Consider the following 20,557-nt stretch of genomic DNA (forward strand, 5'->3'; position numbering starts at 1 on the left):
CTGCCAATCCTTCCCCTCCCTCAACCATGTCTCTGTGACATCATACTTAATTGGGACCTCAACTCATCTGCCTTATTTGTTGGACTCCTTGCATTAAAATAAATACCATCCAACCTTGCCAAACCCCCTTGTGCCTTAACTGGCCTATAATTTCTATGCTTTCCAGATTCACTTGCTCTCTCTTCTAATTTTAGCTGTGCATCTCTCCTGCTGAACCTCCTCTCAGGATCCCATCCCCCTGCCAAGTGAGTTTAACTCCTCCCCAACCTTCCCACAAACCTTCCCACAAGGATTTTGGTCCCATTCCAGTTCCAATGCAACCCGTCCGCCTTGTACAGGTCCCACCACCCCCAAAAACGGCCCCAATGTCCCAGAAATCTAAAGCCCTCCCTCCTGTACCATCTCTCCTGCCACTCATTCATCTGGACTAACCTCCTATTTCTATACTCACTAGCATGTGGCACTGGAAGTAATCCAGAGAATACTATCTTTGAGGTCCTGTTTTTTAATCTGCTTCCTAGCTCCCTAAATCCTTTTTGCAGGACCTCACCCCTCTTTCTACCTATATCGTTGGTATCAATATATATCATAATCTCTGTTTGTTTGCCCTCCCCCTTTAGAATACTCACCTGTAGCTTTCCTGACCAAAACGCTCTGCAAAATGAGAGTTCTTGTGTCTTTGGGTCACTCTGGCTTTGTAGCCACCTTTTCAAATGAGATAAACTATCTCTCAACTCCATCGTCAATGAATTTAGGCACGAGGCAAAGATTCCTCATTATACCAAGGTTGGAGTGGGACTTGACTCAACATCTGAACTACTAGACTCTCATTCACCCCATGACCAAAGATTTCCTTTAGTCAGTTCATGCTATCTGATTTCCTTTTCTCTCCCTTGCTAATTTCTCTCTTTGGGGTTCAAGCTCAAGCCTTCACATTTCTCTTTCTTTCTCTTTTTCAATTTCTAGTTTTTTAAATTTCTTTTTTGAATTTGAATTTTTGCTTTTCTCTGTATAAAGCTGTTTCATCTGTAACTGAATTCTAGCCAACTCAACTGAATTACTATCTGGATTAGCTTTTCCTTTTTCTAATTTCAAATGCTGTGCTATTACCTCAACTATGTCTGCTTTCTTAGCCCCTGCTCTAACTTTAAGTCTTCTGCTAATGCAATTATCCTAACCTGGGTTAATTATTGCAAATCACTCAGGGATAAATCTTCCCCCTCCAGAAGAGTCAGAGCAACTGACAAAGCCATTCTGCTTTTCAATAAGTTTAGTAAAATTCACCGTGAAAATCCTATCAGCCTTAACCTCAGCAAGCCCCAGCACCTATATTTGTCTGTGGATTCAAAATCCCTCAAGAGCTCCCAATTTATGTTACAATTGAGTGTAGAGCAGTAACTTTTTTTTAAAGAAGACAAAGTTTGAAAACCAAGTTACCCAATAGGAGGACAAATTCACAAGATTCCACTGTTTTAAACAAACAAAATAAACTTTACAAAATCAGAAGAGTAAAACAATTTAAATTATCTATCTTATACTCTAACATTCAGAATTAAAATGAGGTAAATATGAATTAACAGGCAAACTGGCCAAACACACTACACAGCACCTTAAATGACAGATGTGGCCAAGACAGAGCCCATAGATTTCTCAGCAACCCAGCCTAATGTCAGTGACCCCTGTGAGTCACAAAATCTTGTTAAAACTGTGACTCCCTCACAAGAAATTTCAGCCCTTCATTTTCAAAGATCTCGTTTCTGAATTCCCTCAAAACCTGCTGGACCTGGACTTCCTCAAATGACTGCTCACATCCTGATGGCTTAATTTCCTCCTGAGACTATGTTCCATGGGATTTGCAAAGCTGTGTTCCTGCCTCTAATTACTGGCACACTTCCAACTCTTTCGCAGACAGCTTGCTTCACTAAACTGCCGCTGGGTTTCTACAAACTCAAGTTTCTCGGCTGCACCAAGCTATAAATGGTTCCCAGGGCTTGGCTGAGCCCTAACAGCCTTACACAGAACCAGTGACCTTTCGCTACCTTCTCAGCTCCCTAGGATATCTCTGAACTCTAAGTGGCTGGAACCAGCTAACAGCTCCCAAGGCTTCTCTGTGAGCTGCAAACCACACAAGGTCAAATGCAACCAACCCCTCTCCCAAAAAACACACAGATAAATTGAAACCAGAGAACCTTCTTAAACTCTACTCATCTCCATGCCAACATTCACCTGCATGCTTCTAAACAAATTTAGCTCTAACTCCAAAAACAAAACATATCTTTGGACTGCACTTCTTTGCAAGCAGTGTGGACGTCCAGTCTCCAGTTCTCCAGCTAAGTAAGCCCACTTGCTGTTTTATGGCTCCGTCTCTTTTGATTTTATTAAACAAATATGGGTAACCTTCTGAACTGCTATTTTCTTTTAGGTGTTCCGGCAATCTCTAAAGCCTGAAATTTTAGTTACATAGTAATAATAACATTAGTTACATACTTGATAACAACGATTTTCCCAGAACTAAACATTAACATGAAGTATGACCAATATATTCATCACAGGGGCTTAGGCTGAATTTGCATATTTTTGGGAATGAGCTTGTATGAACTCTCAGTACCACAGGTACATTCTGGTCCCGTTATGAGTTGCATAAGGTGCTCAACTGACTCAGGCCTCAGTGTGCCTGATGCACAACATCAGCACAGATGTTAAACATTTTAAAATTGGTCTCCTTATTATAAAGATAATGTAAGCAATGTTCTGAATTTTAGTTAATTACAATGAAAGACAAGCCAGAATTTCAGTGAAAACAGAGAGCAAGCCAGTATAAATATAGATACAGCAACATGTCTCGCCATAGACTTTTGTCAGCTTTAGCTGTGTAGAATTTGAAACAGCAATTGTCTCTGATTCTAAGATATTGGAGGTAATTTTAATTTCACTTATCCAATGGAAAAGATATGGAATAGAACTGGCTGCCTATTTTACCCCTACCCAATTTTTACATTTTATTAACATTTAATAGAAAGTAAAATTGGATGAAAGAAAGGTAGTCAATCTAATCCTGTCAGTTTCCTATCAGGTGAGTTAAAATTACCCTCAGAAAATCACATTCAAACTTAATGTTTGAGTTTTGATCTAATCCCTCTTTAATTGCAACTTCATGTATTGCTACTGCTTTCCAACTGTATGTTGTAATTATAAATTAATCTTTCCATGTGCCGCCACCTCATGTAAATCAGTGAGGGAGATGATAAAGAGACTACAGCCTGCCACCGCATGATACCTGTTACTAACAGCATGTATCTCACCTTAATTTTGCAGTAATGAAACCATCTCTCCTGGAGGCAAATCCATTAATTCTGAGGCAGATGGTCCTATGAAAATCCCAGGAGAATGTGAAATCAACATTTCTGATGGCTCTAGCATGGACCAAGTGAAATGCTCGTTAGCTGACATTAAGGAAGGAAAGCCATGCCGCATGATTCCTGTCTCCAACACAATGGTGCAGAAAGCAAGTCTGCACCACACTGCCTCACCAATGAGAATGCAGCGGAGCAAAGGGACAGCAACATGCTCACACCTACCCGGCTCTGATTACGAATTGTCGATGGATCTCAAAAATAAGCAGGTATTGCAAACATCTGGCACAGTATATTTGTAATACAAAACACAAAGATGCATGGTGCCAGGATAAGAAGGTTTAAGCTGAATACAAAGTACAAAAAAGCTGATTACTAAGTACCATGTGACTATCTTGGGACTTTTCCCAGAAAAACACAATTAGAAAACCAAAAAAGGCAAGAAGCATTTAAAAGAAGCATATTTTTTAACACACTGTCTGGCAAAATTATCTTCTCCTGTTGTTGCTAAACACTGTGACATGTCAAAATACCATGAAGTTCAGTAAAGACATCACTGCACTAATTACACATTATGGCAGAAATAACGAGGGCTGTACATCTTTAATGATGAACCTAATGATGTATTTTTAATTGATGTCTTTAAGTTCTGTTATCTTGCCAAATCAGAGGGCATTATTTAATCTCTAATTCAATGAAGGACATTTAAATGGAACTATTGGCCCAGACTTTCCAGTCAGAGCCATTGCTTCGCACCTTGACGCTGCCAGCGAAAATTTCTGTCACCCGACCCGTTTGCATTTTTTCAGCCAGGACTTCTGATCCTGGCTGAAGCATCAATAGGTCAGTGCAGACATCCATGGGGAAGACTGATGAACACAAGAAATGATGGACGTAGGCAGGTCATGCTCACATTCAGGTAAGTTTTTAAAGGTCTCAAGCCTTACAGTGAATGGATGGGTGAGTGGCTGAGTGGATAGTCGGGTGGTTGGCAGGTAGTCAGTATTGCATTTCTTGCTCCTTTATGCAAACTCACCAATCATACACACGGGATTGGTAAACTATAAGTAGTTTCTATTTATTTGAAAACTAGAACTATCAACAAGTAAAAACAACAACCATCAACACAGCCTGCTGGTCATATGCCTCCTGGTTCCACAATGATATGTGTATATTATTTGTATCCTTTTTGTTTTCCCAAAGATAACTTTACAGTAGGATGGTTACAAAAACTATCTACATAAAAGAGAGATCTCTTTCATCATTTAAGAGTTTAAGAGCCTGTGTAATGTGTAAATGCATTCTCCTTCATCTTGTGATGGTATAAATCTAGACACATCACTTCAGTGTTCTTGACTCATTGGAACCCGGTGTATTATCATAATGCTGTTTGTTTTCATGGTGGTCTTCCACAATTTCACTCTCCAAGTTCATCTTGGGATGTGCTCTGGATGCAATTGTAGTGCTGTGTTTTGTACAACTGGTCAATTCCCTCAGCTGGCTTCTGTTTCTCCTTAGTGTTAGCCCATTCAGTGTTGTAACCTCATTGGATCAAGGCTCGCTGCGTACTTTAGATACTTCCGTGTGAAACCAGGTTCCCCGGGTGGAATGTATGATGCAAACCTTTTGTCCTACACAAAGACTAGGCAGTTTTTGAGAAGTTTGCCCTCTATTCTTGAGAATTTGGAAAGGTCATGGCTTGGCAAGGTTGTCCTAACCTGCCTCCCAAACATGATTTCTGCTGGTGATGGTAAGCCCATGTTTAAACTTGTTGCATCAAATGTAACATAGCAATACGAAGGTTTTATTTTCTTTCTCTGCATGTCACAATTAATGCCTTAACAGTGTGAACCATTCGCTTGGCTAGACCATTGGATCTGGATAGTGTAATGAGGCTGTCACATGGTTTATGCTCCATTTGACTCACACGTCCCTAAAAGATCTGCCAGTATATTATAGTCCTTTGTCTGGTATAATCTCTTCAGGTGTATAAAACTAAGTGAATATTGCGTTCATTGCGCCCACCATGGATACACTCAAGGTATCCTTAAATTGTCTGATGATTGGAGATTTGGAAAAGAAATCAGTGACTAGGAGAAAGTCGTCATCATGGACATTGAATAAATCTGTTGCAACTTTGGACCAAGGGTGTGATAGAAACATATGAGCCTGTAGTGGTTCTCTGTGATGGTATGGTTGGTGACTCTGGTATGCTTCACACATCCTCACTACCTTCTCAATATTGTTGTTGATCTCTGGCCAATATACAGTTTTCCTTGCCAGATGCCTCATCCACTCACTGCCCATATGCCCCTGGTGTAACTGTGAAAATATATCCAGGCGAGGAGCTTCAGGTACAAGCACCTGCTTTCCTTTGAAAATCATGACACTTGAAATACCTATATCTCTATACAGCTAAAAACATCTCAGAGTGTCTGGCACTTTTTGTGTCATATCAGACCAACCTTCTACAATAATTTTCCATAATGCTTTTAGATGTGAATCATTCGCTGTTGCCTTCTGAAGCTGGTTGCACTTGTATTGGTCAAAACTCATCAGATTGACATTGAGTATAGCTTCTATTTCAAGATCTATGCTACCTATCTCTAGATCTAGCATAATGCCCATAGTTTTTTTGATGACCTGCTCGGTGTGGCTGAAGTAACCATTTTGCTACCTAGTTTGTAACGGACCTCGAAGCTGTATCCCTGTATTTTATTAGAAGGCACTGCAGCCTGGGTGGTGCACGTGTCAGTGGCTTGCGCCAAATTATTTTAGTGGTCTGTGGTCAGTTTCCACAATGAACTGCTTACCAAATAGGTACGTGTGGAATTGTGTGATAGCGAATACCCAGAATGAGTGTCTCGTGTTCTATGTTCGAATAATTGTATTACACTTACCATACACTTTTGCAACCAAATGCAATTGGTTTTCTGGTTTGCATAATGCGTGCTCCCAACCCTTTTTGAGACACATTTGAAACACACCTACTTTCTTGGATCTTAGTATTGTAGACGAGAGGAATACTGAAGAGAATGATGGTTCATCTGGGGAGTGTTTTATTTATTCATTCATGGGATATGGGCTTCACCGGCTGGGACAGCATTTAATGCCCATCCCTAGTTGCCCTTGAGAATGTGGTGGTGAGCTGCTGCCTTGAACTGCCATGTGATGTAGGTACACCCACAGTGCTGTTAGGAAGGGAGTTTCAGGATTTTGACCCAATGACAGTGAAGGAATGGCAATATATTTCCAAGTCAGGATGGTGAATGACTTTGGGGTAGCTTCCAGGTGGTGGTGTTCCCGTCCATCTGCTGCCCTTGTCCTTCTAGACGGTAGTGGTCGTGGGTTTGGAAGGTGCTTGGTGAATCCCTGCAGTGCATGTTGTAGGTGGTACATACTGCTGCTACTGTGTGTCAGTGGTGGAGTGAGTGAATGTGATGTCAATCAAACAAGCTGCTTTGTCCTGGACAGTGTCAAGCTTCTTGAGTGTTGTGGGAACTGTACTCATCCAGGCAAGTGGGGAGTATTCCATCACACTCCTGACTTGTACCTTGTAGTTGGTGGACAGACTTTGGGGAGTCAGGACGTGGGTTACTCGTCACACGATTCCTAGCCTCTGACCTGCTCTTGTAGCCACAATATTTATATGGCTCGTCCACTTCAGTTTCTGGTCAATTGTAACCCCCAGGATGTTGATAGTGGGTAATGCCATTGAACATCAAGGGGCAATGGTTAGATTCTCTCTTGTTGGAGATAATCATTGCCTGACACTTGTGTGGTGTGAATTTTACTTGCCACTTGTCAGCCCAAGCCTAGGTACTGTCCACGTCTTGCTGCACTTGGACATAGACTGCTTCAGTATCTGAGGAGTCGCGAATGGTGCTGAACATTGTGCAATCATCACTTCTGACCTTATGATGGAAGGTCATTGATGAAGCAGCTGAAGTTGGTTGGGGGACACCACCCTGAGGAACTCCTGTGGTGATGGCTTGGAGCTGACGTGACTGACCTCCAACAACCACAACCATCTTCCTTTGTGCTAGGTATGACTCCAACCAGTTTTCCCCCTGATTCCCATTGACTCCAGTTTTGCTAGGGCTCCTTGATGCCACATACGGTCAAATGCTGCCTTGATGTCAAGGGCAGTCACTCTTGCCTCACCACGGGGGTTCAGCTCTTTTGTCCATGTTTGAACCAAGGCTGTAATGAGGTCAGGAGCTGAGTTGCTCTGGCGGAACCCAAACTGGGCATCAGTGAGCAGGTTATTGCTAAGCAAGTGCTGCTTGATAGCACTGTTGATGACCCCTTCTATTACTTTACTGATGATGGAGAGAAGACTGATGGGGCGGTAATTGGCCAGATTGGATTTGTCCTGCTTTTTGTGTTCAGGACATACCTGGGTAATTTTCTACATAACTGGGTAGATGCCAGTGTTGTAGCTGTACTGGAACAGCTTGGCTAGGGGTGTTAAGGTGTCCTGGGGCACAAGTCTTCAGGAATATTGTCAGGATCCCAAAGCCTTTGCAGTATCCAATGCCTTTAGCCATTTCTTGATATCATGAGGAGTGAATTGAGTTGGCTGAAGACTGGCATCAGTGATGCTAGGGACCTCTGAAGGAGCCCGAGATGGATCAGCCACTCGGCACTTCTGGCTTAAGATTGTAGCAAATGCTCAGCCTTATCATTCGCACTGATGTTCTCGGCTCCTCCATCATTGAGGATGGGGATATTTGTGGAGCCTCCTACTCCAGTGAGTTGTTGAATTGTCCACCACCATTCACGACTGGATGTGGCAGGACTGAGAGCTTAGATCTGATCTGTTGGTTGTGGGATTGCTTAGCTCTGTCTAACACTTTCTGCTAATGCTGTTGGCATGCAAGTAGTCCTGTGTTGTAGCTTCACCATGCTGCAGCCATCGCCAAGTCCATTGGCACCATTGTTGGGTCAGCTGCACAAGGCAGGAGGGGACGGTGGTGGTGGTACAATGAAGACCAGAAGGCTGGTAGTGATAGGTGATTCGATAGGGGAATAGCTAAGCATTTCTGCTGCTGCTGCAGATGTGAATCCAGAATGGTGTGTTGCCTTCCTGGTGCCAGGATCAAGGATGTCACTGAGCATCTGTAGAGCATCCTGAGTAGGGGGAGGGTGAACAGCCATCCAGATCCATATTGGTGCAAATGACATAGGCAGAAAGAGGGGTGTGGTCCTGCAGTCAGAATTAGGGGAGCTAGGTAGGAAATTAGCAAGTGGGACCTCAAAAGTAGTAATCTCCGGATTACTCCCAGTGCCATGTGATTATAGAAATAGAAAGCTAAGACAGATGAATATGTGGTTGTAAAGATGGTCCAGGAGGAAGGGCTTCAGATTCTTGGGACAGTGGGGGAGGTGGCACCTATACAGGTTGCACATCAACAATGCTGGGATTGAGTACCTTGCATGGTGATTTGCTAGTTCTACTGGGGAGGGTTTAAACTAACTTGGCAAGGATGTGTGAACCAGGAAATAAAATCAGAGAGGAATACCATGGTGCGTAGAATACTGGGAGAGATAGATAGCACTAGGATAGTAAGTTAATAGGTGGGGTCAGAACGTAATAAAGGGAGAACATAATAAAGTCTCAATCAAGGTTAAAAACAAAAAACTGCAGATGCTAGAAATCCAAAACAAAAACAGAATTACCAGGAAAAACTCAGCAGGTCTGGCAGCATTGGCGGAGAAGATAAGAGTTGATGTTTCGAGTTCTCATGACCCTTCAACAGAACTAGGTGAATCCAAGGAGAGGGGTGAAATATAAGCTGGTTGAAGGTGGGTTGGGGGGGGGTGGGTGGGTGGGTGGGGGGGATGGTGGGGGGGGGGAGGGGGGAGGGGGGTGGGTTGGGTGTTGGGGAGAGAAGTGGATGGGGGGTGTGGTTGTAGGGACAAGCAAGCAGTGATAGGAGCAGATAATCAAAAGATGTCACAGACAAAAGAACAAAATAACGCAGAGGTTTTGAAGTTGGTGATATTATCTAAACGAATGTGCTAATTAAGAATGGATGGTAGGGCACTCAAGGTATAGCTCTAGTGGGGTTGGGGGGGCATAAAAGATTTAAAAATAATGGAAATAGGTGGGAAAAGAAAAATCCATATAAATTATTGGAAAAAACAAAAGGAAGGGGGAAGAAACAGAAAGGGGGTGCAGATGGAGAAGGGAGTTCAAGACCTAAAGTTGTTGAATTCAATATTCAGTCCAGAAAAGTGCCTAATCGGAAGATGAGGTGCTGTTCTTCCAGTTTGCGTTGGGTTTTACTGGAACAGTGCAGCAAGCCAAGGACAGACATGTGGGCAAGAGAGTAGGCTGGAGTGTTAAAATGGCAAGCAACAGGGAGGTTTGGGTCATTCTTGCAGACAGACCGCAGGTGTTCTGCAAAGCGGTCGCCCAGTTTACATTTGGTCTCTCCAATGTAGAGGAGACCGCATTGGGAGCAATGAATACAGTAGACTAAGTTGGGGGAAATGCAAGTGAAATGCTGATTCACTTGAAAGGAGTGTTTGGGCCCTTGGACGGTGAGGAGAGAGGAAGTGAAGGGGCAGGTGTTACATCTTTTGCGTGGGCATGGGGAGGTGCCATAGGAGGGGGTTGAGGAGTAGGGGGTGATGGAGGAGTGGACCAGGGTGTCCCGGAGGGAACGATCCCTATGGAATGCCGACGGCGGGGGGGGGTGAAGGGAAGATGGGTTTGGTGGTGGCATCATGCTGGAGTTGTCGGAAATGGCGGAGGATGATCCTTTGAATGTGGAGGCTGGTGGGGTGATAAGTGAGGACAAGGGGGACCCTACCATGTTTCTGGGAGGGAGGAGAAGGCGTGAGGGCGGATGCGTGGGAGATGGGCCGGACACGGTTGAGGACCCTGTCAACGACCGTGGCTGGAAAACTTCGGTTAAGGAAGAAGGAGGACATGTCAGAGGAACTGTTTTTGAAGGTAGCATCATCAGAACAGATGCGACGGAGGCGAAGGAACTGAGAGAATTGGATGGAGTCCTTATAGGAAGAGGGGTGTGAGGAGCTGTAGTCAAGGTAGCTGTGGGAGTCGGTAGGCTTGTAATGGATATTGGTGGACAGTCTATCACCAGAGATTGAGACAGAGAGGTCAAGGAAGGGAAGGGGAGTGTCAGAGGTGGACCACATGAAAATGATGGAGGGGTGGAGATTGGAATCAAAATTAATAAATTTTTCCAAGTCCCGACGAGAGCATGAAGCAGCACTGAAGTAATCATCGATGTACCAGAGAAAGTGTTGTGGAAGGGGGCCGGAGTAGGACTGGAACAAGGAATGTTGCACATACCCCATAAAGAGACAGGCATAGCTGGGGCCCATGCAGGTACCCATAGCCACACCTCTTATTTGGAGGAAGTGAGAGGAGTTGAAGGAGAAATTGTTCAGTGTGAGAACAAGTTCAGCCAGACGGAGGAGAGTAGTGGTGGATGGGGATTGTTCGGGCCTCTGTTTGAGGAAGAAGCTAAGGACCCTCAGACCATCCTGGTGGGGGATGGAGGTGTAGAGGGATTGGACATCCATGGTGAAGAGGAAGCGGTTGGGGCCAGGGAACTGGAAATTGTTGATGTGACGTAAGGTGTCAGAGGAATCACGGATATAGGTGGGAAGGGACTGGACAAGGGGAGAGAGAAGGGAGTCAAGATAACGAGAAATGAGTTCCGTGGGGCAGGAGCAAGCTGACACGATCGCTCTATCGGAACAGTGCTGTTTGTGGATTTTGGGTAGGAGATAGAAGCGGGCCATCCGAGGTTGGGTGACTATCAGGTTGGAAGCTGTGGGAGAAAGATCCCCAGAGGAGATGAGGTCAGTGACAGTCCTGGAAACAATGGCTTGCTGTTCAGTGGTGGGGTCATGGTCCAGGGAGAGGTAGGAGGAAGTGTCTGCGAGTTGACGCTCAGCCTCTGCGAGGTGGAGGTCAGTCCGCAAGAATGACCCAAACCTCCCTGTCGCTTGCCATTTTAACATTCCATCCTGCTCTCTTGCCCACATGTCTGTCCTTGGCTTGCTGCGTTGTTACTGTGAATCCCAACGCAAACTGGTGGAACAGGACCTCATCTTCCAACTAGACACTTTACAGCCTTCCGGACTGAATATTGAATTCAACAACTTTAGGTCTTGAACTCTCTCCTCCATCCCCACCCCCTTTCTGTTTCTTCCCCCTTCCTTTTGTTTTTTCCAATATTTATATAGATTCTTCTTTTTCCCACCTATTTCCATTATTCTTAAATCTTCTATGCCCCCCACCCCCACTAGAGCTATACCTTGAGTGCCCTACCATCCATTCTTAATTAGCACATTCGTTTAGATAATATCACCAACTTCAACACCTCTGTGTTCTTTTGTTCTTTTGTCTGTGACATCTTTTGATTATCTGCTTGCTTGTCCCTACAACCGCACCCCGCCCTCCACTTCTCTACCCCCCCCCCACCTTAAACCAGCTTATATTTCACCCCTCTCCTTGGATTCACCTAGTTCTGTTGAAGGGTTATAAGGACTCGAAACGTCAACTCTTTTCTTCTCCACCGATGCGGCCAGACCTGCTGAGTTTTTCCAGGTAATTCTGTTTTTGGCTAAATCAAGTTTACTGTGCAGGTATGTGAGTGCACGGAATGTGGTAAATAAGATTGGTGAGTGGCATTGATTGCCCTGTGGAAATATGAGTGGCTATAACAGAGACCAGCCTTAAGGAAGCGCAGGATTGGGTGTTAAATATTCCTAGATACAAGGTGTTCAGGAAAGATAGGAAAGGAAGAACAGGCGGTGGGGTGGTAGTGTTGATTAAGGAAAGCATTGCAGTGCTAGAGAAAGAGGTTGTCCCACAAGGGTCAAGGACAGAATCAATTTGGCTGGAAGTAAGGAACAACAACGGTGCAATTGCATTGCTCAGTGTAGTCTATAGGCCACCAATCAGTGTGAAGGATATAGGGAAACAAATTTGGAAGGAAATTACAAAGAGGTGCAAACATTATAGACTAGTTACAATGGGGGACTTTAATTATCTGAATATCGACTGGGATTGTAGTAGCCTAAAAGGCAGAGAGGGACAGGAGTTCCTAGAATTTTATGAAGAGGTAGCACGGAGGGTTGATGAGTGCAGTGCTGTTGATGTGGTATACATGGATTTCAAAAAGGCACTTGATACACAGTGTCACACAACAGACTTGTGAGCAAAGTTATAGCTCATGGAATAAAAGGGGCAGTAGCAACATGGATATGAAATTGGCTGAATGACAGGAAACAGAGAGTAGAGGTTAATGGATGATCTGTTGGTTGGAGGAAGATTTGTAGTGGAGTTCCCCAGGGTCAGTGTTGGGACCCTCTGTTTTCCTGATATATAGTAATGACCTAGAGCTTGGTGTACAGGACACAATTTCAAAGCTTGCAGATGATATAAAACTTGGAAGCATTGTAAACTGTGAGGAGGATAGTGTAGAACTTCAAAAGGGCATAGACATGTTGGTGGAATGAGCGGACAGCTGGCAGATGAAGTTCAGTGTGGAAAAATGGTTTATTTTGGTAGGAAGAGCATGGATAGACAATATAAAATAAAGGATACAACTCTAAAGGGGATGTAGGAGCAGAGGGACCTGGGTGTCTGATTGAATTAGTCATTGAATGTGGCAGGACAAGTTGGGAGAGTGGGAATAAAGCATACAGTATCCTGGGCTTTATTAATGGGCATAGAGTACAAGGGCAAAGAAATTATGTTGAACTGGTATAGGACACTGTCTTGGCCTCAGCTGGAGTATTGCATCCAGTTCTGGCTGCCACACTTTAGGAAGGAATTGGAGGCATTGGAAAGAGTGCAGAAAAGGTTAATGAAAATGGTTCCAGGGATGAGGAACTTTAGTTATAAAGATAGATTAGAGAAGTTAGGAATGTTATCCTTTGAGAAGAGAAAGCTAAGAGGAGACCTGGTGGAGACATTCAAAACCATGAGGGATCTTGCCCTCATAGATAGGAAGAAATTGTTCCGACTCGTGAAAGGATCGAGAATAAGAGGGCCCAGGTTTAAAATAATTAGTAAAAGAAGCTAAAGTGACATGTGGAAAAATTTTTTCATGCAGTGATAGTTGGGGTCTGGAATGCTCTGCCTAAGAGTGTAGTGGAGACAGGTTCAATCGAGGCATTCAAAAGAGAATTAGACTGTTATTTGAAAAGGAACAATGTTCAGGTTTACAGGGAGAAGGCAGGGGAATGTCACTAGGTGAAATGCTTATTTGGAGAGCTGGTGCAGATATGTAGGCCGAGTGGCCTCTTTCTATGCTGTAATAATTCTGTGATTCTGTGTATAATAATTGTATCTTTAAGGAATGTAGTGATTGTAGCTTTAAGACTTACTGTGTTATATAGTATCACATGACAGTGTGACTGAATCAGCTCTAAGCACAGGGAACCTTAGAGTGGGAGTCCTTCTTCTAGTTGTGGAGCTTGGTGGAAGCATTTGACCGCTGCTGCAGCCTGTAAATAAAGTTCAATGTTTCTAATGAGAATCCTGTCTGGAAAATTGAGTCCATAACAAACTGGTGATGAGGATATATCGGGTGCAGCATTGTCTCTCACCCAGTGACTCTGAGTATCTTGTTTAAATAGAAGAAAAGGAACATATACTCACCAGATATGCCACATTTTGGCAAGCTTGGCCCCTTTGAACCATCCACAGAGGATTGGTGACAATATGTAGAACACCTTGAGTTCTATTTCCAGGCAAATGAAATAACGGAGGAGGAAAAGCAAAGAGCAATTCTCCTAAGCATTTGAGGGAGTAAAACTTATAATTTAATCCGAAGTGTGATAGCCCCAGATGCTCCCAATTCAAAGACTTTTGGTGAATTGGTAAATCTTGTTAAGGGACACTTTCAACCCAAACCCTCAGTCACCATGCAGAGATTCAGGTTTAATTTCGAGTGTTAGAGGCCCAGGGGAGACCATTGCTATATATGTTGCGAAATTGAAACAACTGACTGAGCACTCTGATTTCGGGGAGACTCTCAATGATATGCTCAGAGGGCGTTTGGTCTGAGCTTTGCAAGATGATCCATTCAATGACGATTATTAGCTGAAGTAAACCTCAATGTTAAAAAAGCATTACAAATAGCGCTCGCAATGGGAAGCACCAAATGGGATGCGCAGGCTATCCAAGGTGCAGAAAATGGTGCCGTTTTCCAGTTGGGGCCGGAATGGACAGGTGGGTGTGGCGTGTAAAGCCTGGACTCCACCGAGAAGCAGGAGACAGTCCCCACTACCCAAAAGATTAAAATAAATACAGAAAACAGCTCAGCAGTAAATATAAAAATGAATTATTACTGATGTGGAAGCAATCACACTCCTGAAATTTGCTGTTTTAAAGAGGTGGAGTGCTATTTTTGCCATAAAATACGGCATTGTAGCATTGTAAGGCAAGATTGAGACAGACGCCTAGGCAGCAAACTAAGTTAATCGAAGTACATGATGTGGAAGAACCAGAAACCATCAATTCTGATATTTACTCCCTATGTAATGTAAAAGTAGGGAAGACAGAGCCAATCACTGTTACTCTGCAGATAAATGGAAAACCTTTAATAATGAAAATAGACACTGGTGCTTCAGTCACTGTTGTGGGAAAGCACACCTTCAAATATTTAAACAACGGTACTCAACAATTGAATTTGAAGCAGACTTCAGCCAAATTGAAAACTTATACTGACGAAGCTATCCAAATGAAGGGAATTACCACTGTACCTGTTTATTATAAGAACCAAACAGCACAACTCCCAATGTTGGTGGTATAAGGTGAAGGAACAAGCCTTCTAGGTATTGATTGGTTGAAAGAAATTAAAGTAAATTGGTCTGAAATTTTCCAGCTATGTGTAGGAGGACTGCCAGAGCTGCTAAAGAAATATGAAATTTTTCGAGATGAACTGGGGAGAATCAAAGGCCTACAGGCTAAGATCTACATTGACTCAGAAGCAACTCCTTGTTTCTTTAAAGCAAGGCTGGTGCCATGTGTTCTGAGGGAGAAGGTTGTTACTGAATTAGAGAGGCTTGGGAGTCATACAGCCGGTTCAGTTCTCAGAGTGGGCAGCACCTATAGTCCCTGTCTTAAAACAGGATCAGACCATCTGGATCTGTGGGGCTATAAGCTAACAGTGAGCAAAGCTGCCAAGTTGGACAAGTACCCTATCCCCATGATTGAGGATCTCAATGCTAAATTAGCAGGAGGAACAACTTATACTAAACTAGACATGAGTCACACGTATCAGCAGCTGGAACTGGATGAAACCTCCAGAGAGTTTGTGACCATAAATGCCCACAAAGGGTTATATCAATACACACCTCTGTCCTCCGGTGTTTCTTCGTGATTTTCCAGAGGACGATGGCGAATTTGCTCCAAGGACTACCTCAAACTATGGTCTACCTAGACGACATCTTAATAACGGGATTCACGGAAGCTGACCGCTTGCCTAATTTGGAGGAAGTCTTGAAATTATTTTTGGAAGCAGGAGTGCACTTAAAAAAAGAAAAGTGTACCCTTCAGGCAAACAAAATTGTTTATTTGGGCCACCAGGTGGGTGCCCAAGGGTTATACCCGGTAGAAGAAAAAGTTAAAGCTATTAAGGAGGCACTTCCACCTAAAAATGTCTCTGAACTCAAGTCATTCTTTAGTATGGTTAATTATTATGGTCGATTCCTTCCCAAGTTATCAATGATCCTAGCCCCTCTACACTCATTATTAAAGAAAAAACAGCATTGGGTTTGGAAGTCACCCCAAGAAGAAGCCTTCACAAAAGTTAAACAACTCTTACATTCTCCAAACTTCTTAATACACTACAACCCAACAAAGGAACTGGTACTAAGCTGCAATGCGTCCTCTATGGCATGAGAGCAGTACTACTGCACAAGATGGACGAAAGACTGATAGGCTATGTGTCCAGGACCCTTTCAACGGCCGAGAAAGGATATTCGAGAAAGAAGGAGTATCAATTATTTTTGAAGTTAAAAAGTTCTATCAATACTTTATGATGGTGTCTAACCACAAACCACTCTTGAGTCTGATCAGTGAAGAAAATACTATTCCTCACCTAGCTTCTGCACGAATTCAAAGATGGGCTCTAATTTTATCCACATACGCTTTTGTGCACAGACCAGATTTGCATATAGCCAATGCTGATCCCCTAAGTCACCTTCCTTTGCAGGAGAGCAATGAACATGCCCCAATTCCCCAAGAGATCATATTAGTGATGAATTTCCTGGATTCCGCAGTCATCGCAAGGCAGATAAGAAACTGGACAAATCATGATCCAGTCCTGTCTAGAGTGAGAGACCAAGTGTTGAAAGGATGGTCCCAGGAACCAGTCCCTGATGAATTGAAGCCATTCTTCACTCAAAGCAATGAATTGAGCAGTCAAGATAACATCCTGTTATGCGGTGCGTGAGTAATTGTTCCTTCACAAGGAAAGGAACCACTCTTAGCAAAGTTGTACAGAGCACAACTGGGAATCTCAAGAGTGGAGATGATAGTGAAAAATTACATTTGGTGGCCAGGCATAGATGGCGATATCAAGAAGGTGGTTAAACACTGCATACAATGTCAACAACTACAGAATTTACCTGTTGCAGCCCCACTATACCTGTGGGAATGGCCTGGTAGGCCCCGGGTGATACAGCACATAGATTACATCTATCCTTTTCTAGGGACAATGTTCCTACTAATAATTGATGCACATTCCAAATGGCTAGATGTTAATGAGGTTAGGTCGCCAACATCATATGCGGCTATAAAAAAGTTATGCCAAAGCTTTTCTATCGAAGTTTACAAAATTATGAGTGGCATGGACAGAGTAGATTGTCAGAAGCTTTTTCCCAGGGTGGAAGAGTCAATTACTAGGAGACGTGGATTTAAGGTGAGAGGAGAAAACCATAAAGGCGATGTACAGGGCAAGTTTTTTACGCAGAGGGTGGTGTGTGTCTGGAATTCGCTGCCAGAGGAGGTGGTGGAAGCAGGTACAATAGTGGTGTTTAAGAGGCAATTTGACAAATACGTGAAATAGATGGGAATAGAGGGATACGGACCCCGGAAGAGCAAAATGTTTTAGTTGACGGGCAGTATAATCAGCGCAGGCTTGGAGGGCCGAAGGGCCTGTTCCTGTGCTGTACTTTTCTTTTTCTTTGTATACATGGATTATCAGAAGTAATTGTCTCAGACGATGGTATTGCATTTACTAGTGCTAAATTTCAAAGATGTGTGTGCCTAAATAGTAGCAAACATGTAAAGATGGCACCATATAACCATCATCTAATGGATTAGCTGAAAGAGCAGTACAGACTTTTAAAGCTGGGATGAAAAAATTATCAGCAGGATCATTGCAGACCAAACTTTCACGTTTCCTGTTTCACTATAGAACAACCCCACACACTACTACAGGTTTAACACCTTCAGAATTACTTATGAAGCAATGCCTTTAAACAAGATTAAGCCTGGTGCTTCCCAATTTGGAAGGGAAGGTGAAGAAAAGCCAACAGAATCAAAAAGCGACTCATGATTTGCATAGTCGTGAGCGAGAATTTACTGTTGGTGAAACAGTTAACATACGAAACTTCAGTGGTAGATCGAGTGGGTTACCTGGTGTAATAGTTCCTGTGACTGGACCCTTGTCGTACCATGTAGAAGTGGAGGGCCAGATCACCTGCAAACACGTGGATCATTTGAGGAGAAGAGAGATACTCCAACAAAATGATATTCCACCAAAGTAGAACCTGTGGTCCCTGTTGAAATTGTTCAACCAAGGATAGACATACCAGATGTCTCTGTCGGAGTAGATAACACTGAAGTGCCTGTGCCTAAAGAGGTACCTGATGTTGCCGTGGTTCCAGATAATGTGGATCCTGTAAGAGATTTGAAAGCTGTGGAGCTATGACATTCCACCCGGATCAGGAAACCATCTGAGAGACTGAACTTATAATTCCATGACTTGTGTATATATTTGTAATGCCATGGAGGTAGATTTTCTTGTAAATAGACTGTACAAAAAATTTAAAGGGGGAGGAATGTAGTAATTGTCATTTTAAGGAACGTAGTGACTGTAGCTTTAAGACTTATTGTGTTGTATAATATCATGTGAAAGTGTGAACGAATAAGCTCTAAGTGCAGAGAACCTTAGAGTGGGAGTGCTTCTTCTAATTGTGGAGCTTGATGGAAGCATGTAACTGCTGCTGTAGCCTGTAAATAAAGTTCGATGTTTCTACTGAGAAACCTGTCTGGAAAATCATGTCCTGTTGGGGATAGTGTGGGTAAAAGGCATTGAAGTGTTTGGTCATGATTGTATTGAATGGCGGAGCTGGCTCGATGGGCTGAATGGCCTTCTCATGTTCCTATATTCCTATAATGCTGTGATTCTGACTGGCTGTATAGTGTGGCACTAGTTGACATTCATACTGTCACACTGGCTGAACAAAATGTCACCAGTGAGTAGTCACACTCCTTTTTATGGAAAAAAGCTAGGGGCCATTTTAAACACAGTAAGATCCCATTAAAAAAATTGTAAAAATGACCAGTTAATCTAAAGCAGTGTTGTTGATTGAAGGAGGACTGTTGGCTCAGAACTGTCATACATAGTCCCATGCAGAGTAAGTAGTCATTCAGTCATAAACAGTCTCTGATACACCCATACTTGCGATCTCACACAGTCTCACGCCTAAACACAAACACAGCTATTCAGTCCCACACACACAGGATGGAATCATCCAGTCCCGCTGGCAGCAGGCATCATGGCATGTGTGAGCAGACGTGGACAATATGGTGAGAAGGCCAAAAATCGGTGAGGAAAGCGGCCATGCACTTGGAAAAGCTTGTCAAAAATGGGCATTCTTCCGCAGCTGAGACTGTTCAGCAGCAGCTCCATTGCCACGTTTAGATTCAGGCCTTTGAAGTTTTTCTGTCCATTCAAGCAACTCAAACGCATGAAAGTGCCACCAATTGCTCAAGAATTTTTACCTCTTGGGCACAGACTGCAATTTAATGTGCGTTTTGGGGGACAGCAGAACAATTGGCCGACTGGGCAAGTTGTACAATCCCTTTGCAAAATGTAGCCATGGCGCAGTCACTGGTGGAGGTGCTCAAAGCCCCATGCAATGTCTTTATTAAGGTTTGGGTTCAAGCTATTATGGTTCAAGCTAACTGCACAGCCTTGCAGTACAAGTTAGGAGAATGCCTGCGCCTGAGCTAAGAGCACAGCATCTAGTCCAGTGGCTGAAGCTGCTGCCAGTCAGTCAAGTGAGTGGGGCAGAGGTGTGTGGGGTTTTGTTCAGCTATGAAGCGCACTACACACTGGCCATCCAAGTGGTGGCCAGCACTCTCCTGCATGCATGAAGTGGCCTTTAGGCTTAACCAAGAGAGGTTCTTAGGACACACATGCTAACCCATGTGTCTCTCTTTGATTCTGCAGGAGAACATCAGGATCATGGAGCCAGGTGATTTAGCAGTATATCTCATGGCTTACAGGGAGCAGAGAAGAACAAGAGAGCACCAGAGACGCCTGGCTCGGCAAAAGGTGAAACACCTCCCCCAGGATGAGGGGCAGCAGGGCCTGCTGCGCATGCGGCTGAAGATCCACAGAGGCGTCACGTGCAGGTCTTTCATTAGAGATGACTGAGAACCAGTGTCACCGAAGGCTGTGCATGTCTAGGGAACTGGTTAGTCACATATGCCACCTGCTGTAGGATTTGATGCCAGGGGGACATGGAGGGCATCCATTGCCAGTGGCCGTGTAAGTGACTGCGGCGCTCAATTTTTATGCCAGTGGCTCCTTCCAGAGCTCCATGGGTGATTATATGAGATCTCACAAACCTCCATGCACAAGTGCATCCAGGAGGTCATGGACGCCACCTTCAGGAAGGCACAGAACTTTGTGCATTTTGCCCAGGATCAGGAAAGCCAGGAAGCAAGAGCGCTGTAATTTACGTAGATCTCAGATTCCGCATAGGTGCAGGGGGCCATCGACTGCACTCACGTGGTGCATAGAGCTCAGTGGCAACAAGCAGTTAACTACATCAAACACAAGGGCTTCCACTCGCTGAATGTTGAGCTCATGTGTGACCACCTCAAATGCATCCTACAGATCTGCGCACAATTTCTAGAGAGCGTCTATGACTCCTGCATCCTAATGCTGACTACTGCGCCCTGTTGA

General features: G+C 43.8%; 1 protein-coding gene across 1 annotated transcript in view; it reads left to right on the forward strand.

Annotated features, from left to right (window-relative positions):
- Positions 1–3,532: 3,532 nt before the first annotated feature.
- The window catches only part of LOC121293057 (IQ motif and SEC7 domain-containing protein 3-like), a 272,674-nt gene continuing 255,649 nt past the window's right edge, over positions 3,533–20,557 (forward strand). Inside the window, exon 1 of the mRNA XM_041215648.1 lies at positions 3,533–3,622. Within this exon, the coding sequence (XP_041071582.1) occupies positions 3,533–3,622 (90 nt within the window). The remainder of the gene's footprint in view (positions 3,623–20,557) is intronic.

Source organism: Carcharodon carcharias, chromosome 21 (genome assembly GCF_017639515.1).
Source record: "Carcharodon carcharias isolate sCarCar2 chromosome 21, sCarCar2.pri, whole genome shotgun sequence".
NCBI classification, from domain to species: Eukaryota; Metazoa; Chordata; class Chondrichthyes; order Lamniformes; family Lamnidae; genus Carcharodon; species Carcharodon carcharias.